General features: G+C 40.8%; 1 protein-coding gene across 2 annotated transcripts in view; it reads left to right on the top strand.

Moving 5' to 3' along the window:
- Positions 1–808: 808 nt before the first annotated feature.
- LOC117439469 (estrogen-related receptor gamma-like) overlaps positions 809–23,996 on the top strand; it is a 29,354-nt gene continuing 6,166 nt past the window's right edge. The window contains exons 1-6 of one of the 2 annotated variants that reach the window (XM_034075357.1): positions 809–1,001; positions 14,921–15,172; positions 15,269–15,426; positions 16,870–16,986; positions 22,198–22,308; positions 23,091–23,270. In XM_034075357.1, the coding sequence (XP_033931248.1) occupies positions 14,934–15,172; positions 15,269–15,426; positions 16,870–16,986; positions 22,198–22,308; positions 23,091–23,270 (805 nt within the window). In that variant the 5' untranslated portion in view covers positions 809–1,001; positions 14,921–14,933. Of the gene's footprint in view, positions 1,002–8,990; positions 9,319–14,920; positions 15,173–15,268; positions 15,427–16,869; positions 16,987–22,197; positions 22,309–23,090; positions 23,271–23,996 lie in introns of those variants that run through there. The other variant, XM_034075356.1, reaches the window with a different exon arrangement.

Below are 23,996 nucleotides of genomic sequence, written 5' to 3'. Positions count from 1 at the left end.
TCTCATGAACTTCCCCACTTAATCTATCAAGACCCGAGCAGTTCTACCAGAAGTCCAAGGTAAAGGCACAGGCTGGCGCATACCGCTCATGGAATCCATATGAACTCTAACCCCTCAAGTGTACAAGTGAAGAGACACCATGTGTCAGCTCCTTTTTAGAATAGTATTTCTTCTCTTCTCTGAGAAACAAGGGTATGAAAAGAACAGCCAGAAACAGAGGAAGAGAGGCACAACGTGACTACGTAAATGCACTCTCCTAAATATTAAACGAGTCTTATTTTATAGTTTGCTGGTTGGTTATCACTCCAGATACACAAATGCTCAAGCACTGAAAAGTACATTTTTCATAGTATATCCCCTTTAAAAACGAATTGTACAGCTGCATCAGGGACTGTTTTTATTGTTTGAAATTAGTTTTGTAATGGGTACTTGTCTAATCCATAGGTGCCCATAAGAACATATGCCCTCTAAATATTCCCAACTGCTATCAACACATGCATCACATTCACATGCTGACTCAACATCGCTGAAATATGATGCTCTCTCCGTCTCCCTCCCTCTCTTCCTCTCTCGCTCTCTCCCTCTCTCCCTCTCTCCCATCTTTGCAAGGCTGCAATAGAAATCCCTCCTCTGTATCTATGGGAATACAGGAGTGCTGTGTGTCCTCTACTCTCCCCTCTACTCACCACCTCCCCTCTGCATATAAGGGAACGCTGACTGCCCCCCCCCCCCCCCCCACGCCACCCCTTTCCTCTTAGACACACTTTCTGTCTGACACACTCTCTCAGGACGCCCCTGTAAGCCGGCTAGGTAAAACTTGGCACTGGATGAGAGTGAGAGGAGAGAAAGAGAGGGAACGTGTGTTTATGTATGTATGTATGTGTGTGTGCTGCTGCATCGCTGAGCTACAGAGACCGGAGGCGAGGGGAGCGTTTGTCCTTGAGACTGACTGACTGACTGCAGCTGTAGAGCGGAGGACCAGCCGGTGGATGAAACTGACAGTAAGTGCAGTAAGATGAGCGGATGGTGAAGAAGTGAATGAATGCTTCTTTTAATTACAGCTAATGTGGTTTTCTTACTGTCTGCTTAGTAACAGTCCAGTGGGGTGTTTGAATGGAAACAGAAGTGTGTGTGTGTGTGTGTGTGTGTGTGTGTGTGTGTGTGTGTGTGTGTGTGTGCGTGCGTGCGTGCGTGCGTGTGTGTGTGTGTGTGTGTGTGTGTGTGTGTGTGTGTGTGTGTGTGTGTGTGTGTGTGTGTGTGTGTGTGTGTGTGTGTGTGTGTGTGTGTCCGACCAGGTGAAGGTCTACTGTGTTCCCAGGTGAACTAATCTCTCAGGCTTCTTATTGGCTCCCATCAATACTTGCTGTTCAGACTCTGTACGACTTTGTAATCAGTTCAGTTGCAGTTTGTCTACATCAGTGTTTGTGTGTCGTCAAGAAAGATGTCAGTAAACACAACATTACTGTACAGCTCCTCTTCCTCGCTGCTTCTGTTGACCGATCGATATTAGTTCTGCATCTATAATTGGAAGTCATCATTTATGGAGACCCTCCAAAACGAGTCATTATCATGTGTAATCTTGCAGAAAATTAAATTTTGACTGCTGTTCCTTCGCCATTGCCAGGAACCAGTGGACTGTGTTGAGCAGGGCTGAAGGATGACCAGAGGGTGGGCTTTACTGAGAAGAGGATCCCGAAAGCCTGGAGAAGGGTGGTGTCGGGTGAAGGCGAGGGGGGGGGGGTCATGAGGCAATTATGGGCCTGGCATTACATTTTTGGATATCCCAGCAGTGCCCTCATGGGTGCATCTGTATGATCAGATGATGGAGGACAGAGATGGTGGAGGATTAGAAGCAAGAAGGGCAGGATGTGATGGAATCAGAGGAAGATTATTGGTGGTGTCGTGGGGTGAGACTGGCTCACCTGTGGAGCTGCGGACAGAATGTGTTAGAGAGGCTGGTTCTAGATACAAAGGGAGATAGAAAGCCAGCAGGCCAAAAAACATAAAGCTGTGGTATTCTTTTTTTTACCTTCATGACAGGGAAGCTCTTTTAGTCTCCATGTATGTCTGTGTTGATTTGTTTAGTGTAGACATGCTGACAGGGAGCCGGAGGGCTAAATTTGACACCTGTGGAGATAAAAGTGATATGATGAGATAGACTGCTGGTTTGTGTGAGTGTGGTTATGTGAAAGTGCGTATAATAGTCCCGGACATCAGCAGTAGGTGTGTGATGCTGACTCCGAGGATTTTATGTGTGTGTTGGGCCCGCACCGGTGGCTCCTCACCTGAGACGGTTCTGGGAACCAGGTGTGTGTGTTTATAAATGGGGAATAACTAAAAACGAATATGAATGAACCACCTCTGTAAAAGTTAAATGTAAATTCCCCCCCCCCTTTTTAAGTAAAATACAATGTAAAATACTCGAATATATATATATATATATATATATATATAAGGCATATAGACCTTTTTTAAAAATTACATTTTTACTTAGGAAAATAATAATAATGTAATCAAATGAACCATGGCTAGCAGCTTTAGCTGTGCTGATGACACCTGAATAAATCAGAGCCATCGTTAGTGATAGTATCACCTGTGCTTTTCCTACTACGACGAGTCGAAGGATAAATGCCTATAAACTGGACACAGGAAGCACAACTGTTAAACCAATAGAGATTGTTAAGATAATGAAGCTGCAGTAATCCACATTACTAGGTATACAATTAGTAAATCTAGATTTTAAATTAAACAGAGCTCTGTGTACACCGAAAAACTAATCTCAGGTTAGTAAATGAAAGTTTGTTTATAACTAAATTAAATAGAGTTGAACCAATACAGAGATGGTTACTTTCCTAAATCAATTAATACATGTGTGTTTGACACATTGTTAAGGCAATATAGTCCAAAAATAGAACAGAAAAAAAGAACAGAACAGAACATTAAGGAAAAAAAGACTACCAGTTAGGGTGTCAGTTATAACAGATCAACTGGAGTGAAAGGACAAACTTAAATATGTTGTACACATCTCTTAAAGGCAGCCATTTTAAAAGTTAAACTTCCTCAAGTGAAAGTTTTAAGTTAATGCTGACAGTATTAAAAAGCTGGAGTTTAATTTAATTTAATGGCAACATAATTAAATCTAGGTTTAAAAGTGTTTAAAGCGTCTTTAAACTAAATATTTCAGATTTAGGCTAGTTCTACGGATTGGTGCACCATCATTTCAAATTAAACCACAGTTTTAATTGCTTTTTATTGCTTATAAAATCATTTGACCTTATCACCCTTGTGGTTAGTTATGTATAGCATAGACTGTATATAGCTGCTGCAAATGTAAAATAAATATGTCCACTAGGAGGCAGTCCAGCCAAGTTATTATAAGGGTATGTAAACCACCTTTAAGATCCTGAGATACTTCAATTTTTCTCTGTGCATTTGGTGTCAAATACAATGATCCTAAATTAGCCCCAATGAAATCCTGTATGACCGAATGCCTTCCTGTGCATATATGTTTCCTAGCGCTGACTCACTTCCTCCCCAGTGGGACTGTAGGATGGCCTGATAAGTGAAAAGCATTTAAAGACCATTGACCCTGTGAGGATAGCGGCAGCAGGTCCCAGTAGCTCTAAGTGACATTTCTATGGTTACGTAGCTTTAAGCATCTCCCTTTAGGCTTACTAAGGTTTCTGTTATGGATGTGTGTGTGTGTGTGTGTGTGTGTGTGTGTGTGTGTGTGTGTGTGTGTGTGTGTGTGTGTGTGTGTGTGTGTGTGTGTGTGTGTGTGTGTGTGTGTGTGTGTGTGTGTGTGTGTGTGTGTGTGTGTGTGTGTCCTAGCATTACTATTACTACTAGACCTAAATCTGTTTACCTGTTTACCTAGTCACGTGTGGGGACTCGCCTCCCTTATGGGGACAAATTGGAGGTCCCCATGAATCATTCATTTTAGGGTGAAGACTTGGTTAGGTTTAGGATTAGGGTTAGGGTAAGGTTAAGGATAAGGGTTAGAGTTAGGCATGTGGTTGGTTAAGGTTAGGATAAGTCTCCAGGAAATGCATGTAAGTCAATGTAATGTCCCCTGAAGTGATGTATACATGGTATGTGTGTGTGTGTGTGTGTGTGTGTGTGTGTGTGTGTGTGTGTGTGTGTGTGTGTGTGTGTGTGTGTGTGTGTGTGTGTGTGTGTGTGTGTGTGTGTGTGTGTGTGTGTGACCTCTGATCCCTTTACAGTGCGCTCCAGATCAATACAATGAAACTGATCCTTTTCCAATCTGCCTCTCAATACATCATTTAATGTATCACTTCCCTCCCATTCATCTATTTAAAGATACCATGCATAAAGAACACAGCTATTCCATTTCTATATCATATTTCTCTCTATCTTGTTTCCCCATCTTAGTTTAGCTCCACTTTCTTACTTTTCTTTACTTTTACTTCCCCCACCACTCCTTTTGTAAACCATTGAAGTGTCTGCGAGGTAATGTGTCGCTGCGGCGAGACAGTGGTGTTTGCCCAAAGTGTCAATAGTCTTTCCCTCTGTCTCAGTAATTGATGGATGACTGTGAGTCAGGCATAAACTAAGCAGATTACACTCACTAGAGCTGAGGAGTGATGCTAATGTGTGTGTGTGTGTGTGTGTGTGTGTGTGTGTGTGTGTGTGTGTGTGTGTGTGTGTGTGTGTGTGTGTGTGTGTGTGTGTGTGTGTGTGTGTGCATGCGCGTGTGTGTGTGTGTGTGTGTGTGTGTGTGTGTGTGTGTGTGTGTGTGTGTGTGTGTGTGTGTGTGTGTGTGTGTGTGTGTGTGTGTGTGTGTGAGTGAGGTGGGGGTTGGAGTTGCAGAGTGACTGTCCAGTTTTGGAAGTCAATCCGACAGCCATCCCCAGGGGCAGATTTTTGGTGGGTGTGAGTTTAGGCATGAGTAGAAAGTGATGAACACACACACACACACACACACACACACACACACACACACACACACACACACACACACACACACACACACACACACACACACACACACACACACACACACACACACACACACACACACACACACACACACACACACACACACACACACACACACACACACACACACACAAACGAAGGGTGTCTGCTTCACTGGTACTTTTCCTTTTCTTCAGAGAAAAGGAATCATGTGGTCAATAGCTGGCAGCTGGGCGCTCTGTTACAGGCAGCGTCCCTTCGGATCAGCTATTGAACTCCTGTCTTCGGTTTAAACTCAGCAGTGTAAAAAAAAGAGAGTATATTTTGATGCAGCCATGCGTGTTCAATTTCATTTGCTGCATTGAGCTCGTTTCCGTTTCTTGTTATTTCAGGATTTTGCTTTGGTTCATGTCAATGTCCTCTTTGCTCAGTTTACCTGTCATTTGTGCTCTGTGGTTTTTCTTGAGATGTTTTTTATAAGTCATTTAGGTTTTCTATTCCATCTGAATTGTTTAAACAGCCCTTTAGATTAGATTAGATTAGAATCTTTAATGACCACACAGCCAGGCTGGTGGAATTCGTGTTCAGTGCAGAGTATTACAGTAGTAGTCCTTTTAACTACATTTGTTTTTGACATCCAGCAGAAGGTTTACATTTGTTACAGTAACTCTAAAACTCCTCCTTACTGATTTTGATATTTAAAAATAAAAATAAATATTCACTCAAATATAAAATGATAAAGAAATAAATTCCTTTTTATTTTTGACAACCATACATCGATTCTAGGATGGATCCAGTTCCAAAATAAACTGATGTAAATCTTTACCATGTGCACCATGCTGGTTTAGCGTGTTAGCATGCTAGCATTTGCTAATTAGCAGTAAACACAAAGTAGCCACAGCTGAGGCTATTTAGACAAAAAACAGACTACTTCACAAATGACACGTCTGAAATGAATATGCTGTTGGACATTTCTTTTTTAAGGTAACACCAATGTCATTACATTTTTTCCTGGACCACGATGGTGGTGGTCAGACACTGTCATCCCTGGAGCCATGTTGCTAGCATAGCTAAACAATTTATTATTTAACTTCATAATCATTATTTGCAGTCCTTATTTGAATTTATTTTGATGATAATTATTCAATCAACAGATTAACTTTAGTGAGTGCAACTTTTGTTCTGTTGTAACATTTATTTTTATTATTAACATCAACCTTTGACATAGAGCCATTTGAAGTGAAACAAAAAGCTTTTGTACAGCGGTACACAGTAACTAGAAGATTATCAGAAAATATAAACTACTCGGGTGCGTTCGGGTCAAGTGGCTTGCTCGACGCCACTCTGGCTTGGTTTAAGTGTGCCTTATTGTTGTGGTACGTCTCGAGACCACTCGACCGGTGCCAAAGATAACATCAAGCATTGATAAAATTAGCAATCTCAAATTTTGATTTCAACCTGAATATGTGAAAAGCCCCTCCGCTTTTTGGAGCAAATAAGAGTCCATTGACGGCAGCTGCCAAGCTAAAAGCCACTGAGAGATAAGAACCACTTCACTTGAACGTCAACATTAATTTCCTAAATGGTTTATAAAAGATAATTTCTCAGTGTAGATAGTGTTTTATGTGATACATTAACTTTAAGAGATTATATGAATATATTATATGATAGTAGCTAAGTGTCTGGCTTTTTGTATTTTGTGATTGAGATAAATGTATGTACCATTAGAAATCACACTCTCTTTATCTTTTAGGGGGATTTTATTAATGCTCCTTCCTTTATGTTTGCGTGTGTTGCGATCGTGTGTTTGTTTACACAAGTTACATGCCTGTGTATGTGGCTGCTGCCGATCTGTTTCATGTGGTGCGTAATAAGATAAGGACCACTCCGTGCAGTCTGCTGTCTGGCCTTTATCTGAGCAGCAGATTAGCGCAGGTGATTTAATTCCTGTGGAGGTTGGTTAGGCAGGGGTCAGGTTGGAGCACAAGCCCAACGTCATGTAGGGACTAGGGAGAGGGGGAAAGACAGGCCGAAACCAAAAAGAAGAGCAGAAATTATAAATTGTATGTGTCCCAAACTCCCTTTGACATCTGTGCGTTTTTGATGCTATTAGTTAACACTATATTCATTGGGGGAGTATTGTTCCATCACCCTAAAGACACGGGATGTGTTTTTGAATGAAGAAGTCAAATAATTGAACTTTAAATAGTTTGTGGATAATTTGTGGGATTTACTGGTTTTTAATAGTGAAAACTGTTCCTGTGCTTGTACATTGATGAAGAATACTTCATTACTGTATCATCTTATCGTTATATATTAGTTCAGATACGTTTTATGCACTCCACTTTTTACTGCATAATGTATTCAATGCTCCATGGCAAGCACCCACAGCTACCTCAGGACCTCAGGGTTTACCACCATGATTTGAATTTGACTCATGTCTTCTTCAACAAGGCTGGGCAGTGTGTATCTGTGCAAACTGCAAAACGTTCTGCATTACAAGGGATTTTTGTTGACATGGGTTTACCTGTGCATCTGCTGTAAATGGATTAGGGGCGTAGTGACAACCCCAAGCTACTTACTGCAACTTCATTCTTATGGGAGAACTGAGAATATACGTTAGTGGTGATTAACTTAATTACTGTTTTATTATTGTTAGTATTCAAAGTATTTTCTTATGCTTGCGGGATTCTTGTCGATCCATCTTGGATCAAATTGTAGAAGTTAAATCAGCACTTCATATGAATTCGGAGAACTTCGTTTTGAAACTTCATAGGATACTGTAACTGAAATTTGCAGATTGGATTGCACCTGCTAACCTTTTGCAATGCCAAGTGCTACTTACGCACAGTAAATTAAGTAGTGTTCTCAATGTGTGTGCACGTGTGTGGTGGCAGCAAAATGCAAAACGTATCACGTTAGGCACATAGCCATTGCTGATTAGATCAGATAGATCAAGAAGTACTGAAGTACTGCACCAGCAGTAAGTCAGCTAAGGTTACAAACTGGGACCATATGTTCATTCATATCTGTGTGGGAAGAATCTTATTTCATTTAAGCAGTGACTTTGACACTGAAATAGGTGATTTTCCAGGTAATTCTCCAGTTTATATCCAGCATTATGGGATTATATATGTATCTGAGTGTTGTATTAGAGATGTTTTTATTTATCTGAATAGTGGGTCTTTATCAGCTGAATCTTTCTCAGTTAATTTGATGCTTGTTTGATCCAACCAAAGAGGCAAGTTTACTAATAAAGCACTTTTCAGCAACAAGGCAATTTAAAACACTTTACATTAAACATTAAAACCAACAAGAAAAAGAAACACATTTTTAAAGGGCAATTGAATACTGTTAAACGCTGTCATTAAAATAACAAATTAAATACAAAAATCATAATTATTGAAGTGAATTAAAGTCAGAGAAGAAGAGCCAATATTTTAGAAGTTTGTTTTAGATATGTTGCACATATTAAAATGTAATCAGAAACCTAATGATATTTCATTTAAATAATACAAAATCAGAGAAAGAAATAGCATCCTATTTTCACATTTAAGAAGCAGCAAACAGATGTTTTACCCTTAATGCATTCCTATAATTGACATTATTAAGTAGATATATATATTCAAGGTGTCTACCTATTCATTTGATCTAATTTAACAGTTAAAACATATTTCTAGTAGTATTTCTTTTATCACAATTCAGTTTATGGAATAACATTCACTGAGCTTTAATGAATTGTTCAATAAAAATAGTAACACAAACACTGCAAAGATCCTTTAACTCTTAACGTATTTGGGGATTTTCACATCCACATATAAAGTTCTTGCCATAGACTGTATATATAAGGGTTCTTTCTAAGAATTAAAACCTCAAACATCCTCTGTTGTCATCTCCACCTGCCCCAGTGAGAGGATGGCTCTCATTGGCTCAGAGGACAGCCAATCAGCTGCCAGCCTAGCTTGCTGGGGGAAGGCCATTCAAATGTGTGTGGCTGAGGATTCATGAGGGCCAGCTTCAGCCTGGAGACCCTTGTCAGACACAGCCAGCTAGTCACAACAGCCAGGACTTCAAAGGCAGCCAGAGTGCGTGTGAGTGCGAGTGACAGGAAGACACACACGAGCGAGGACAATGAGAGCAGCTGAGGTGTGATACCACAGAAGAGAGGGCAGTAGATGGAGGCAAAGTTTTGAGACATAGCAAAGAGAAAGTGACAAACGGTGCACTGAGACACACAGCTTATAGAACACAGAGAGATACAGAGAGGAGAGCAGGGAAACAGATATTCACTTTTCTCCCTACAGAGCATGGTTGCAGAGTGCACATGGATTTAGTCGACCTCTACCTCCCAGAGTGTTTCACCTACCACTCTGACACAGAGTAAGTACCTCCACCCTGCACAGCGAGCATAAAGTGTGTCTTAAAAGGAACAACGTGTATTAGCAAACTGAACTAGAACTGTAGAGATAAGGTATGAATGTTGGGACATTGTGTTTTTGTGTGTGGGTGTTTGATATTCAAAAGTGTCTTTTTGCTTGTGTATCTCATTTATATATCTTATATATATATATGACTTTACTGTGTGTGCTGCCCAGGTATCACGAGCTGTGTGCCTTTGATTTTCAAGTTGATTTCGATGCTTTAGTCAGTTTCCTTCGTCTGTGTATTTTAAGTATGAATTACTAAGCACACAGTGTTGAATTGTGAGAATTAGGGTCCATCACGCTCAAGAAAATCCAGTCTAATGGAGAAGGGATAATACGAGGTAAACGTACGGTATTTTACTACAGCATTTTCAATTTTCCTCCACTTTAGGGAACAACCGTTGACTTGCTTTTTTACAATATTTGTTATTACAATTACTACAATTCACTATGTGTTTCTTTTTGAGGCAATGAACATTTAAAATCATCCTTACGTTTATATCTTCCTTTGAATTAACATGGTGTACACGTTTGCCATTCATTACCAGTTTAAGGCCTACATTTATTTCATCAGACAGCTATTTTCTTAAGTGTTGTCTGTAGAATAGTAATAAACGCTCATCATTTCGGAATTCTTAAGAATTCCTTGTTTTGTGGTGATAATGGTCCAATCCCCAATATTTAGTATGCGGACATTCAGAGAGTTTGGCATTTTGATCAACAAATCTCCCAAACTATTTGTAAGATCCGACACTTGCTGGATTGATTTTCTTGAGTAAGCTTAAGCGTCTTTGTGCTTTGGGAAGGTTTCACTGAGTATTTCCCGGCTGGTGTGGAGGTTTGTTTGCATGCTAACAGTTGTCATTGTTCAGCCTGTTTGTTTATAGTGAGAGGAGGTGGTGAAGACCAGTTTGAGACACCCCGGGACATCCAAGGCTAGTAAAAGTCTTCAGAAAACCGCAGAAAGCCTGTAAAGAAATGTGCGAAGCAGCTGCCTGATTACCCGGGACAGCTTTTTGATTGCCTTACATTTCTGTAATCATAAAAAATCATGTTCATTATCATCCCCGCTGCAATTTTATCAGCTGTGTCATAATCACTCTGGCTCTGAGAAAACATCCAGCACTGAGGGTTCCCTATAGCAGAGAAAGATGAGCTTTGCAGACAGACGGCGAGGCTGACAAATGGACGTACAGGCCGGCTGATTGCTGGTGACAGAAAACCAGATGAAGAATGGTAAAAAAAGGCAGCGATGGCCGCAGATGATCCCCTGTATGGCACGCTATCCATGTTTCCAGAGCCTGCGGGTGCCAGTCTGCAGCCACAGACACCTCATCTCGCTGCTAACAGCTTCACCAAAGCCTGACTAAGGCTCTTACGGCTGGCTCGGGGTGCCACTGATCCCTGCTCATCTCCTACTGGCTCATTAGCACGAAGAAAAAAGACACTACTGAGACCCCACTGACCTAAATAAATACTCCTCAGGGTTGTTGTTAGGGTTAAAGGTCAGTCAGTATTTGTGTTTCTTGTTGAAGCGTCACGTTTTCGCTTCCCCAAGGCCTGTTTCGCCTTCATTTTCTTGACATCTCTTGGTCACTTCCCTCCCTGTTTTCTTCTCTCTCCCTCCTCTCCTTCATCCGCTGGGTCATTGTCTGCATTATGACTCTGCTCATTTGAAAGTGAGTGTTGCCGTCTCTCTTTTCTTTCAACACCCCCAGGTTAATGAGCCACAGGCACAACCCCTTTCTTTCTGTCCCTTCTCGGATTTTTTTCACACTCCCTCTATCTGTCTGACTCTCTTGTAATTTCCTCCCGCCTCTCTTCTTCTTCTTCTTCTTCTTCTTCTTCTTCTTCTTCTTCTTCTTCTTCTTCTTCTTCTTCTTCTTCTTCTTCTTCTTCTTCTTCTTCTTCTTCTTCTTCTTCTTCTTCTTCTTCTTCTTCTTCTTCTTCTTCTTCTTCTTCTTCTTCTTCTCCCTTTCTGTCTCCTTGTCGTTTCACGCTGAATTATTCGTCTTTGTTGCCAAGGTGCAATTAGAGTTGTTTTGGATACCGGGACACAAAGGGGTAGAAAGGTACGATAACTTTGAATACACACACACACACACACACACACACACACACACACACACACACACACACACACACACACACACACACACACACACACACACACACACACACACACACACACACACACCACACACACACACACACACACACACACACACACACACACACACACACAACACACACACACACACACACACACACACACACACACACACACACACACACACACACACACACACACACACACACACACACACACACACACACCATGTATACATCACTTCAGGGGACATTACATTGACTTACATGCATTTCCTGGAGACTTATCCATAACCAACACATGCCTAACCCTAACCCTTACCCTTACCCTTAACCTTACCCTTACCCTAACCCTAATCCTAATCCTAAACCTAACCAAGTCTTCACCCTAAAATGAATGATTCCCCTCATGGGGACCTCCAATTTGTCCCCACAAGGGAAGCCAGTCCCCACATGTGACTATGTAAACAGATTTAGGTCCCCACAAGTATAGTAATGCTAGACCACACACACACACACACACACACACACACACACACACACACACACACACACACACACACACACACACACACACACACACACACACACACACACACACACACACACACACACACACACACACACACACACACACATACATCCTCTCTGATTTATCCCCGCTGCATGCCGCTGCTACCAAACGTCTATTGATGGGCTTTTATTAGGAGCGGTAGTTTAGTAATCTGTCAAAGTGAATATTACATCACATCTGATTGCCCAACTCTAATGCCATTTCATTATAAAAGTAAAACAACAGCACCTCCCCCCCTCCTCCTTCTCCTCCTTCTCCCTGAGATGCATTATAATGGGGGAGCACAAAGTATATCTCACTCCGCATCTGTCAGAGACTTGACACAGCAATATGGACGCCTGTGATTGATAGCCAATAAGTAAACCAGTGAGTCACTTTAAAAGCAAACTGAAATCTCGTCACTGTACTGTTTTTATAGCCGTCATTGTCAAAGTGGATTGGGTGAGAGATGTCAACGGGGGAGGGGGGCTGTTCAAATGTCTTGTTTATTTCTTATTGAGTTTACTTACTAACCTTAAGAAAAGAGTTTGGTAGTGTTGGGAAAGTTTCAATTCGGGTAGTGAATGCATTGAATCTCAGTTCTGAGATTTTCGACAAAACAAAATGCGTAAAGTTGCACTGATGGATATTTTTGCATCAACAATGGATCAAATAACTTGGTGTAGTGTGGAAACCCCACTGTGAATTATTACCTCCACCTTTTGGTTAAACAACTTTAAGATTTTGATTCACTCTGACTGCTCTTATTGAGGATGATTTAAGTGACACTACAACGTACATCACTGCGCCAATCACAGCAAATCAAAATAGAAGCTATAGTTGCTACGTGTCTGCTGAGTAAGAATGTATATGTTTTCCAAAATGTACGCCATAAAAACCTTATTTAGGGGATAGATTATGCACTCCCCAACACTGGTGAAAACACAAATGTTCATTTGATCACCCATTTCAGACAGCAGATGCCAAGATTACATTGCATTGACTGTATGTTGTGTTGCCACATTTGCTTATTTTTACTGTAGACACACCTACTGTTAGGTCCTTTGGTGTTTTAACTTGTTGTCAGTGTGTCTCTTGTGGGTTTGTAGAGGGGTCAATAGCGCGTGCCCATGGTTTACTCTGGAGGTGGTTAATCGCAGCCAGTCTTTTTGCCTAGCAAATGACTTGCGGCCGAGCGAACACTGATTTACATGGCAGGAAACAGACTGAGACGGTCTTCCACCTCATCGGGCCCAGATTAGAGTGAGAGGGATGTACAGCTGTGTGTGTGTGTGTGTGTGTGTGTGTGTGTGTGTGTGTGTGTGTGTGTGTGTGTGTGTGTGTGTGTGTGTGTGTGTGTGTGTGTGTGTGTGTGTGTGTGTGTGTGTGTGTGTGTGTGTGTGTGGTGTGTGTGTGTGTATTTGTGTGTGTGTGTGGTTTTCTCTGCATGTGGAATTGTGTGAGACGGCATTGGTCTTTTTAAAAGTTGGCCCGGCGACAAACAGTTGCATACCAGTAAAGTGTCAGGGTGTTTATGAAGACACTTGCTTTACAATGTGACTGTGTGTATGTGTGAGTGTGTGCATGGAGCTTTAACATGTTCCTGATCACATGAATCTGAAGTGTGTGTAGAGAAGTGGGAGCCCGTCTATGATTTTTATTTTTACATGCACACGCGAACGCCTGACGCCACAATGTGTGTGTGTGTTCAGCGTGTGTGTGGGAGCGCAGATCACATGCCTGTGAGCCTATTGTACACCTCAGCTGGTTTCAGATGCTTTCTTCTCCTCATCGTGGTGACAGAGAGTCTGTTGTGGTCACATCTCGATCCAATAATAAAGCCATGATACATACTTTAACATGCAGGCATAGTTCTTCTAAAAATAGTCTTTTTTTTACAATGCTAGGTCTCTAAAGGCATGTATCTTTTTGTCATTAGAAAAATAATCAGATATATGTGAATTGAAAAAGCACAGTATGATGTATTTTAATTGTTATTCATTTGGGGGTTGCCTGTCCATGCTCAACACCCCATAACATGGACTTACACTAAGGACTTCTAGTTATATCATTTCAAAGCATGTGTTCATTTCTCGTTCAATGGATTATTTTTAATGTTGACCTTTAGAGTGATTAGTAACTGAGAGACACTATGAGAGAGAAAGATAAAATAAGAAATCAAAGAAGTTGGCCGCATTTGGATGGTTATAATGATGAAGCGGATGATTTCTGGTTTGGCTATTTCCCTACGTTTGCTTAAGCAACCTCCCTCTTTGAAAACAAAGCAGTGTAATGGACAGCAGCTTTGCATGTGTGGGGAATCACAAACGGCTGGCTTAGATAGGGCTGAGATGGATGGACGCATGAAGGGGCGTGGAGATGTAGAGGGAGAGATTTTAAAAGCATCTGGGGGAAAAAAGGTGTAATTGAAATAAATATCTTAAGCTTTTTAGTTTGTTTGGGGCTTCAAAATACATCAATCCATAGATTAATAGTGATAGTTTTTTTAAAGGTGATGATTTTTCTTAATGATGCCTGACTTTATAATAGCCAGTTATTCATATTTATAACAATGCAAAGGTGATTCATGATATAAGGGTAACTCGAGAGAGAACTGGAAGGGTACTCAGAGAGCGCAACCAGCTAGGCTAAATGCTAACAAATGTAAAGATTGGTGGATGTGTAAGCCCTGTGAATCAGATCTTTTCTAAAATGTTATGGGTTCTTCCTTGACTTATGCTTTACCCTTTCACCAAATGTCATGAACACCAGGTCAGTAGTTTTTCCGTAATCCTACCGAAAAACAAACTGAGACATACCTTCTCTGGTGATATGATCATTTATACCATCATTTAACAATTCTCCAATTGTTCCTTCTCTCCCCTCCTCTTTCCAGACATTTTGGCAGGATGTCAGTGAGGGGCTTGGACCCCACCTGTCCCCCCACTATAAAGCGTGAGCCCTCCAGCCCCAGCCCCAGCTCTCAGGGCGACGTCAGCCCGCCCCAGCCCAGTCCTGGAAGCACTTCCTCGGACACAAACTCCAGCTACGGAGCCCTGATCAAAGGCCACAACCTCATCAGTGGGCTGGACTCACCAAGCCTCTATGGTCACACAGCAGGGTTGGCCAACAATGGAGGAGCAAACAGGTTGGTGTCTGCATTAAACTGTCCTTTCTCGTTTGAATAGAGGTACTATGAATATCACACACTTGACCCCTTCACTTCCTCTCCACCTCTATCCAGGAGGTTTGTTCAAGAGGAAACCCAAGTGAAGTGTGAATTCATGCTGGGCTCGGTGGCCAAACGTGTGTGTCTGGTGTGCGGTGACGTTGCCTCGGGCTACCACTATGGTGTGGCCTCCTGTGAAGCCTGCAAGGCCTTTTTCAAGAGGACCATCCAGGGTAAGAGAGAGACAATACAACAAATACATTATTTTAAGATGCATGTTTTTAACGCTTGTTTTATAAATGAGTCTATTTCCCATTGGCTAAAAATATACTACCAACAACTATTTGTTTGTCTTTTCTACTCTTCCAACACAATCACTCTGATTGAGAGTTTGAAAGAACGACTGAATAATAACAGGTATCTAAAAACAAAGTAACCACCGCAGTATTTTGCACTTTTTACCAACCTTGCTTTCTGGCATGTCCATGATGTCGAAAGGGACAACAGAAAGAAAGAAGAAGGAAAAAACAGAAAGCCATACTTGTCTCCTGGCAAGGTGAAGTTTATTGGCTATTTTTAGCAGGTTTCGCTGTGTTTAATACACCCGCATATACGTGCTAATTTGAGTGGAAAAAGGATATTAGTTGCAGAGTTTATTGTGTATTGCTTATAATGTCTTCCTGCATCATGATAAACTTGTTTTACTAGCAACATGGTGCAGATGTACTCATTTGTTTTTGGATAAACAAACCTCATCAGTTGGCTCACAGCTTCCGCCCCTGCCTTTAACTGCAGAGAGGCTTTAAATAAAGACCTGTTTGCAAACAGCCAATGTGTGGTTAAACTTCCAGTGCATCATGTATATAGTCAACATGTTTGAGTTTAGGCATTGCAGCTTGAGATTATGGGGTTGAATGTGCGCGCATCTGCCTCACTCCTGAAAGCCATTAGTGGCAGCGGCATGCAGTGTGGGTTTATTAAAAGGAGTGTCCTGTGATCTGCGGGCTCGCAGCCCAGGTCGAGGACTCGGCAGACTGCGATGTGTTTATGCCTAGAATTGGGCTACTGTAAATTAGTTCATAGGGCAAACCGGATGAACGGCTGTCGGATCAACTGGTGATGTCTGGCTCATCAGATACTTCCTGGTTCTGATCGAGGGTGGCAGCTGAGAGCGCCTGCAACTGGCTAAAAGCCATCAGGCTTTACCCCTATTTTTGTCTGCCATGTCTCTTACTCTTAATTAGTTGTTGGAACCATGTGTTTTTGTATGTCATTGAGATTGAAAGTCATTTTTGAAACATTTTGAACGATGTGCTTTTAAAAGTGTTTTAGAAACCACAAGACTTCATGTTTTTCTCAGTAATTTGAAGATGCACTAGTTTCCCACCCAGCCTGTGAAACAGTTGTATGTCCTCTTCAGCTTGGCAGGAATTTGTTCAAGTCTGACAGTTTGACTGACCCCTAACGTTATAAAAGTACAACAATAAATAGCTGCAGGACTCCTTTAAAATCTCCGGCGGTGACACATTTTCAGCTTTTGAAAAGAGGATTGTGAATCTCATTATGAAAATATTGTCAGAACTTAATCAACAACTATGATTAATTATTACTCCAATGCAATTTCACAAAAAGTATATATTTTGTATTTATCTATCTCTCTTCTTATCCTCCTCCAGGTAACATTGAATACAGCTGCCCAGCATCCAATGAATGTGAAATCACCAAGAGAAGAAGGAAATCCTGCCAGGCCTGTCGATTCGTGAAATGTCTGTCTGTGGGCATGTTGAGAGAAGGTCAGCTATACACAAAAAAATCACTTTCACACAACAAAACATTGTTTGAGTTGCTTTTTTTCAAGTTCAAACATCATCCTTTGGAAATCTAAGACAGAGAAATCGCACCTAAAGATTGAAGGGTAACACTGCTATTTCTATGATGTGAATTCCTGAAAACAAAACCCCATAATACCAGCTGAGATTCTCTTAACGTCTCACCTGACAAACCAGCGACGCCATGTACTGTAGTTCTGAAGACTGCAGTGAAACCTAAACCGTCTGACAGTTAAACTTCAGGCCCTTAGTGCCAGCTGTGATGTGTGTAGGACTGTGTATGTGTAGTAAAGACTGAACAATGCATAGCCGTGTCTCTGAGAGGGCTGCTAACTGTTCAATTGTGTCAGTCTTTGCTTCACCAATGCTCGTCCAAAATAGCTCCTGGAAATCTGCCAGTATGTGTGCAACACTGCTGCAGCTAAGATAATGGAGAGAGTTGTTGCTAGGACTCCTGTGAAAAAACTTTTGAAAATTGCAATTGTAGGGACTTCTAAAAGAAAGAGACAAATCAAGATAATTTTTTTTGAAGTAGGGGAAGTAAAGAGTGTATGAATAGTGACCTAACTAACCCAGCCTATGACTTTGTGCTTTCTAATTTGAAAAAATAATTTGAAAACTTAAATAAAGTTGCATAGACTAAAATAAATCAAACTTCAACAGGCTCTCACAATCCCACATCTTTAGTACAGATACTTTTTATGGTGCAAAACTTCCTTACATATTCCTTAACATATTAAAAGTGTGTAAATATGCAACCAGTCTCACGGCATTTAGTGTAATAGTCACAAAATTAATTTAATCTATTGATTCGTGTTCGCCAACACGATTTTCCCCTTTTTTTCGTGTCACACAGAACGATTTTAAAAGCAATGTATTTCTATTGGTAGTATGTTTCGTGCCTGCAGCATGTCTTTTTGTCTGGTCGGGTCTTGGAAGACCAGAAGCTGTGTGGTTCATAAAAACATGTTCTTACTCAATATCAAATCACGATTATTGTTTTTATTTTAAATTGTATAATGTCTGACTTTTTTCGCTGTCCGCGAGGAAAATAAATGGGGCTCAGAGCCTCAGAATACTGAAATCTGTATTTTTTAAATCTTTTTTTCCTTTTAATTTGTTATTATTTACATTGCTTTTAAAATAGTTCTGTGTGACACGAAAAAAATGGGGAAATTGTGTTGGTGAACACAAATCAATAGATTAATTTTGTGACTATAACACGAAATGCCGTGAGACTGGGTTGAAATATGGTGGTGACATACGTACTACACAGAGAATCTGTGACAGTGGTCAGGTGCTCCTTTAGTCTTACAGTGTGCCAGTCTGATGACATAGCGTCCAAATTTAGAAGTGACTCAAAAAGGAAAACATTAGCGACCTCCTACTGTAACGGATACTGCTGCATGCAGTGTCGGGCCAATAGATGATAAAAGAGTGGAGAGCAGATAAAACATATACGTGTTTGTCTCTTTGTCCATGGTGGGTACAGTTTTAGGGTAGGAGAATAGTAACTAAAGCATTTAAGTGTACACCATTTAATTAATTGAAGTTATTGAATAGGGGGAAAAATGCTTAGGCCTAATAACCAGATGCTAACAATCTCTTAGCAGCTTGTTAGCTCGTTTGCTAACGTGACAATACGTTTACACAATCTATTAAAAAGATGAAATGTATAAACTCTTCTCCCCAATTCTTCTTTTGTGAAGAAATGTATATAAGCTAGATGTTAGCCACACATATCTTGAAGATAAAATTAAGTCAAATGTATCATTAGCCAATACGTTGCTGTTGTTTACATTTTGTATGAGCTAGCACATATGGTAGTGGGTAAGCCATTCATTACAATCATTTTAGATGTGATCACTTTTGGTTTTACCTCAAATAATGTGAGAATTATTAACTTGTTTACAACCTTTTTGCTATTTTATGGCATTGTCAGACTTGTTTTAGCGATGTCACCATATTCCATAGCAGTATTATTAGAAGTTTAATGCTATCATAACTTTTAGAAACGTTGTCTAAAACTGTGAAAATAAGATTCAAGGTATTATTGACTTGAATGATCCTTTAATCCCAACTCATCTTAAAACACATAACAGCATCTGTTTATTGCTGCTGTGTGTCTCTGTATGTTTAACTTATAGATACACAGATTCATGGCATATTTACACGCGTATCAGTTTGTGTATATGACTTTGTTTATCACATGTCAGCCTGCACTCACATTTAAAGGCACACCTCTATGTTTGTGAGTGAGTGTGTGTCTGCCATTTTTCTAAATTAGCTGCTTTTAATAGGGCAAGGGCATCAACAGCATCCCATTCTGCCTCTCAACCCCCTTCTCCTCTTGCCACCCCCTTTTGCTTTCCCTTCCCCCTCGTAAATTCCTCCAGATGCCTTGTGAGATTCCTGGACCTCCGTGAAATGCGAACTGCCCCTCGTAACTCCGATCGTAAGCGCCCACATAACGCGCTTCATCGTGTCTCGTAATGCCCCTCTTCCCCGAGAGGCCGCAGTAAAGGCTGAGACAGAGGAGCTGTGAGGTTTAATGGGGAGAGTCAGGGCCGTATTAAATACACGGCTAAAAGACATATCGACCTGGGGCAGGATTTGATTAAGCCCTATTTAGTGTTCAATACTACAATTGCTGTCACTTCTAAGGGCAGTTAAACATGTATTTTGGCAAAATGTGTGGAATATTTTTAAAATACAGTTCATCATACAGATGTAATTGCTCCTATAAGATATTGCAAGTGGTGCTGCAATACCTCTAAGGTACCTTCTTTGTTTTTCCTGAACCGTGTCGTCCCACTTCCTGCTGCCGGAATTTATTTGGTCCAAGGTGTGTTAATCATCCCATGTTAATCTGTATTCTGAGAAACGCAGAACAGTGGGTTTATGCTGGATTTTTGCCACCAACTTTCTATATCCTTTTCATTTGAGAAACAATGTGCAGGGAATTTAACGTGACAGTGGTTTTGTGTACATTTGTCACAATAAAGCGTGGGATTGTTTATACTGAACACATGCTGGTAGTGGCATTAGTGATGGAGGCTGATAGATCAGTCCGGATAAGCGGCTTTGTGTCAGTGTTCCTCATCCTGCTGCTCTGTGACAGTTTTCAAAACCTGTAAAGATTCCCATGTGAAGTTCCAGACACTCTCAAAAGAGGGCTGAGTGATGAGAGCAGGGGAAAATAGATCAATGTCTGAGTACTCTGTGTTTATTGAACTCTAGTGGGCTGTACAGAAGAACAGGGAGGAGGTGAATGTGTGCCTGTTATCCACCAAAGCTATTCTAGGCCTTTTGGTTGTCAGCACATTCCACAGTGAAGAGTTACACTTAACTCTGATGTTGGGTTTGAATAACTGTCAGATCTGAGCACAAACATGCACACAAACATACCCGTATAAAACAAACTTTTCTGACATATCGAATGACCAACGTTGTTTGATTCAATCCATTGTTCGCCGACAGTTGGTATTAGATCAGATGCACAAGTAAGTGCCCTCATCCCTTATCTCATACCTCAGAGTGGCACTTGCCAAGGGACCAGGGTAATCCACATTTACTATTTGCCCTGGATTACATCATCGGAGGAGGATCAGGGGGGAATGAGTTTACACACCAATCCCTTCTTTAATTCCCCACATATCTTGAGTATGATTTCTTCAATACCACCTACTTACATTTGACACATTATTAGAATAAAAGCTATCTATAATCCATACCTTATAACACTGTTGAACCATAATTTGTGAAGGGAAGTATGTGATATACATTTTTTACAATTGAGCCACAATCAGAGGAGCTGAAAGACAAATCCCTTACTTGAAATATACAAAATGTATTGAGATTAGAAAATATATACATTACTGTAAAAAACACTTTTAAGGAGGTGTGTTTGTGGAGATTTTGCAAGCATCCATTTTGTCACCTTTACTGAAACATATAACAAATATGTCGTGGTGGAAGAGCATAGTTTACAGCAAAGGTCATGAATCAATTTCTCAAACCTTTGCTTCGTTATGAGAGGCCCTTGCTTTCCATCATACCTCAGTTCACGGTACATTAAATAATAAACCTGAAATTATATAAAAATTGTTGTTAATGTAATGGCTTAACTATAAAATGACACAAAATGGCTTTTCAAACCAATGATGCAAAAATATGAGAACATTGTTCAACCCAACGGCAAATTTCACCTGCCTGATTTAAAGGTTATTTAATGTGGATGTTAATGCATGCTCTCCATAAATATCTGCATAAGTAAGAATAAGTCCAGGAGGAAGCAGGCTCAAAGGGATGAAGTGTCACAGTGAGGTGTCAAGTGGGCAGATAATACCCTCAGAGTGCCATTATAGATCTATCCAGGGTCAATATGGCCTCTGTGTGGACTAGTAACCCAACACCATTACTGAAGGCTCCCTGAGTCACGTTCACTCACTGGACACATTTTCTTTAGAGATACACCTGGTGAATGTTATTCTCAGTTACCCCCCGTGCACACACACTCGGTCACACACTCTTAAATCCCCATCTCTGTGGTGACAAGTCTACCATAATGCTTGTTAAGGTAAGCAGTTGTCATCAGCGGCTCTGAAGTTGTCTGGTGTCGTGTTACAGGATGCGTGCTGCTGTGCCAGCATAAGACATGTTGTGTCCATGTCTCCTTGAGATCTTTGGGACATGGGAGTGGATGATTGATCGATGGTTGACCGTGTACAATAGCTTTTGATAACTGTTTACATGAATGAACGGTGACGCTCCTTTTAGCAACGATAACGAAATATAATATAAAAATGTAAAATGCAAATATTTTCAAATTCGGCACAAACCACATGTTTTTGGCCATTATTCAAGAATGTATATGCTAATTAGAACAATTTCACAAAATAATTCTAAATGGGTGAAGTGGAGACATTTTCAACAGACAAAGATGTAAACACGCAACCTGACTTGTTGGCGCACTGAGTCAGTAATTCTACCTAATCATTCAATAAAAAAACGAATATATATCTTTTTCAATAGTGTTTGAAATATTGAGTACATATCTATTCAGTCCATATGAGTGACTTTAATTAGTGATTTAAAGACAGCCAGTTGTGAATATTGTAATTTGTGTATATATTGAATTGCCTCATGAATGTCCTGTTGTTTGTGTTTCTGAAGGTGTTCGTCTGGACCGGGTTCGAGGCGGCAGACAGAAATACAAAAGAAGAATAGATGCGGAGAACAGCCCGTATCTGCACCCACAGAATGCCTTACCTCAGAAAAGAACATGTAAGTGTAAGAAACAAAAGCTTGCATTAACTGTATTCATTATATTACCCATTAAGAAAGTGACTGTAGAACATAATTGTTGAGTCGATGTTGATGGATTGCTTGATTGTAGATATTAGAGCCTCTGGTTTTATCCGTAATGTGTGTGCAAGTACACATTTCTGTGATGTGATGTTGTCTGTTGCAACACTAAATCATTTTTATAGCTTGTATTTGCTAATGAGTTGGCATCAATCAATGCCAACTTTAGTTTTATAAAGTGAGACGTGAGACTTTTGAATTGGCTGAAATGAACATTGTTGCCATGCTTTACACTCTGTCAGGAAATCTGGACCTTTTACTCAACTTGTAACAACTACTAATTATTCAAATTTTCATTTACATCGGTTCATATTTTGGTCTACAAAATGTCAAAAATATGGGGGAAATGTCCATCCTGAGGCAATTGCTTTATATTAGCTCATTTAACTGAGTAAAGCAGAACATTATCCACATTTGAGAGGCTAAAAATTACATTTTCTACAATTTTTGTTTCAAAGATTACTCAGTTATAAAAGTAGATATGTTTTCTGTCAATAGTTATCAATCAGTGGCCTAAATGTTGCAGCTCTAGAGTAAAGTAACACAATCTTAATTTGAAAACTCATGGTTTTTACTGGAAAGAGGCAAAACAAAAGTGAATTGAAAAAACAATGTCTGTTCTTCGTGTAATCAATATATTGCATTTAATGATAAGTTGGTTATGATCACACAAATGTAACGTATGTTTCCATCTTCCTCAGTCACTGGCGGTGTGGTGGAGAACAAGGTGGTGTCTCTGCTGCTGGTGGCTGAGCCAGAGGGAATCTTCGCCATGCCGGACCCCACGGTGCCCGAGAGCGACATCAAGGCTCTGACCACGCTGTGCGACCTGGCCGACAGAGAGCTGGTGGTGAACATCGGCTGGGCCAAACACATCCCAGGTACCATCAGTCAGGCCGGCAGTTGTTCGCTCACACACTCCACCGCAGACATTAGCTCACATTAAGTCTGTAATCAGATCAGAGGAGGAGATTGTTTTGACTTGTGGTTGCCAAGATGCCCAGAGGACAGAGGGCATGTTGGTGCGGCTGTGTGTTATCTGTCACTTATCCCCTGTGTGTGTGTGTGTGTGTGTGTGTGTGTGTGTGTGTGTGTGTGTGTGTGTGTGTGTGTGTGTGTGTGTGTGTGTGTGTGTGTGTGTGTGTGTGTGTGTGTGTGTGTGTGTGTGTGTGTGTGTGTGTGTGTGTGTGTGTGTGTGTGTGTGTGTGTGTGTGTGTGTGTGTGTGTGTGTGTGTGTTGGTGTGTGCGCCATGCCCTTGCTTACCAATGTGCATTCCTAATAAATCAACGTGATGACCAGTGGCTACCTGGAAGTTTTAATTCATTTCCTGGGCAGCGGACGCCTATGAATTACGGAAATCCTCCTGACACTTGGACGACACTTAGCTTCTCCTCTGACACAGGAACCGCAGTAGGAACATTTATTTACCCCCTTTGGATGAGATGATGGAAAGAAGAGGGGAAGTGCATTCTGACAGCTTAGTGGGATTAACACTGTGGTATGCAGCCATGCTGGTGGTTGTAATCGTATGCGGTGGCAACAGAGGTTTGCAGATCTGCTTTTGAGACTTGACTTTGAAAACCGTTACACACACACAAATGAAGAA

The sequence above is a fragment of the Pseudochaenichthys georgianus genome, chromosome 24, assembly GCF_902827115.2.
Source record: "Pseudochaenichthys georgianus chromosome 24, fPseGeo1.2, whole genome shotgun sequence".
NCBI classification, from domain to species: Eukaryota; Metazoa; Chordata; class Actinopteri; order Perciformes; family Channichthyidae; genus Pseudochaenichthys; species Pseudochaenichthys georgianus.
This window is presented reverse-complemented; position numbering and strand designations above follow the sequence as displayed.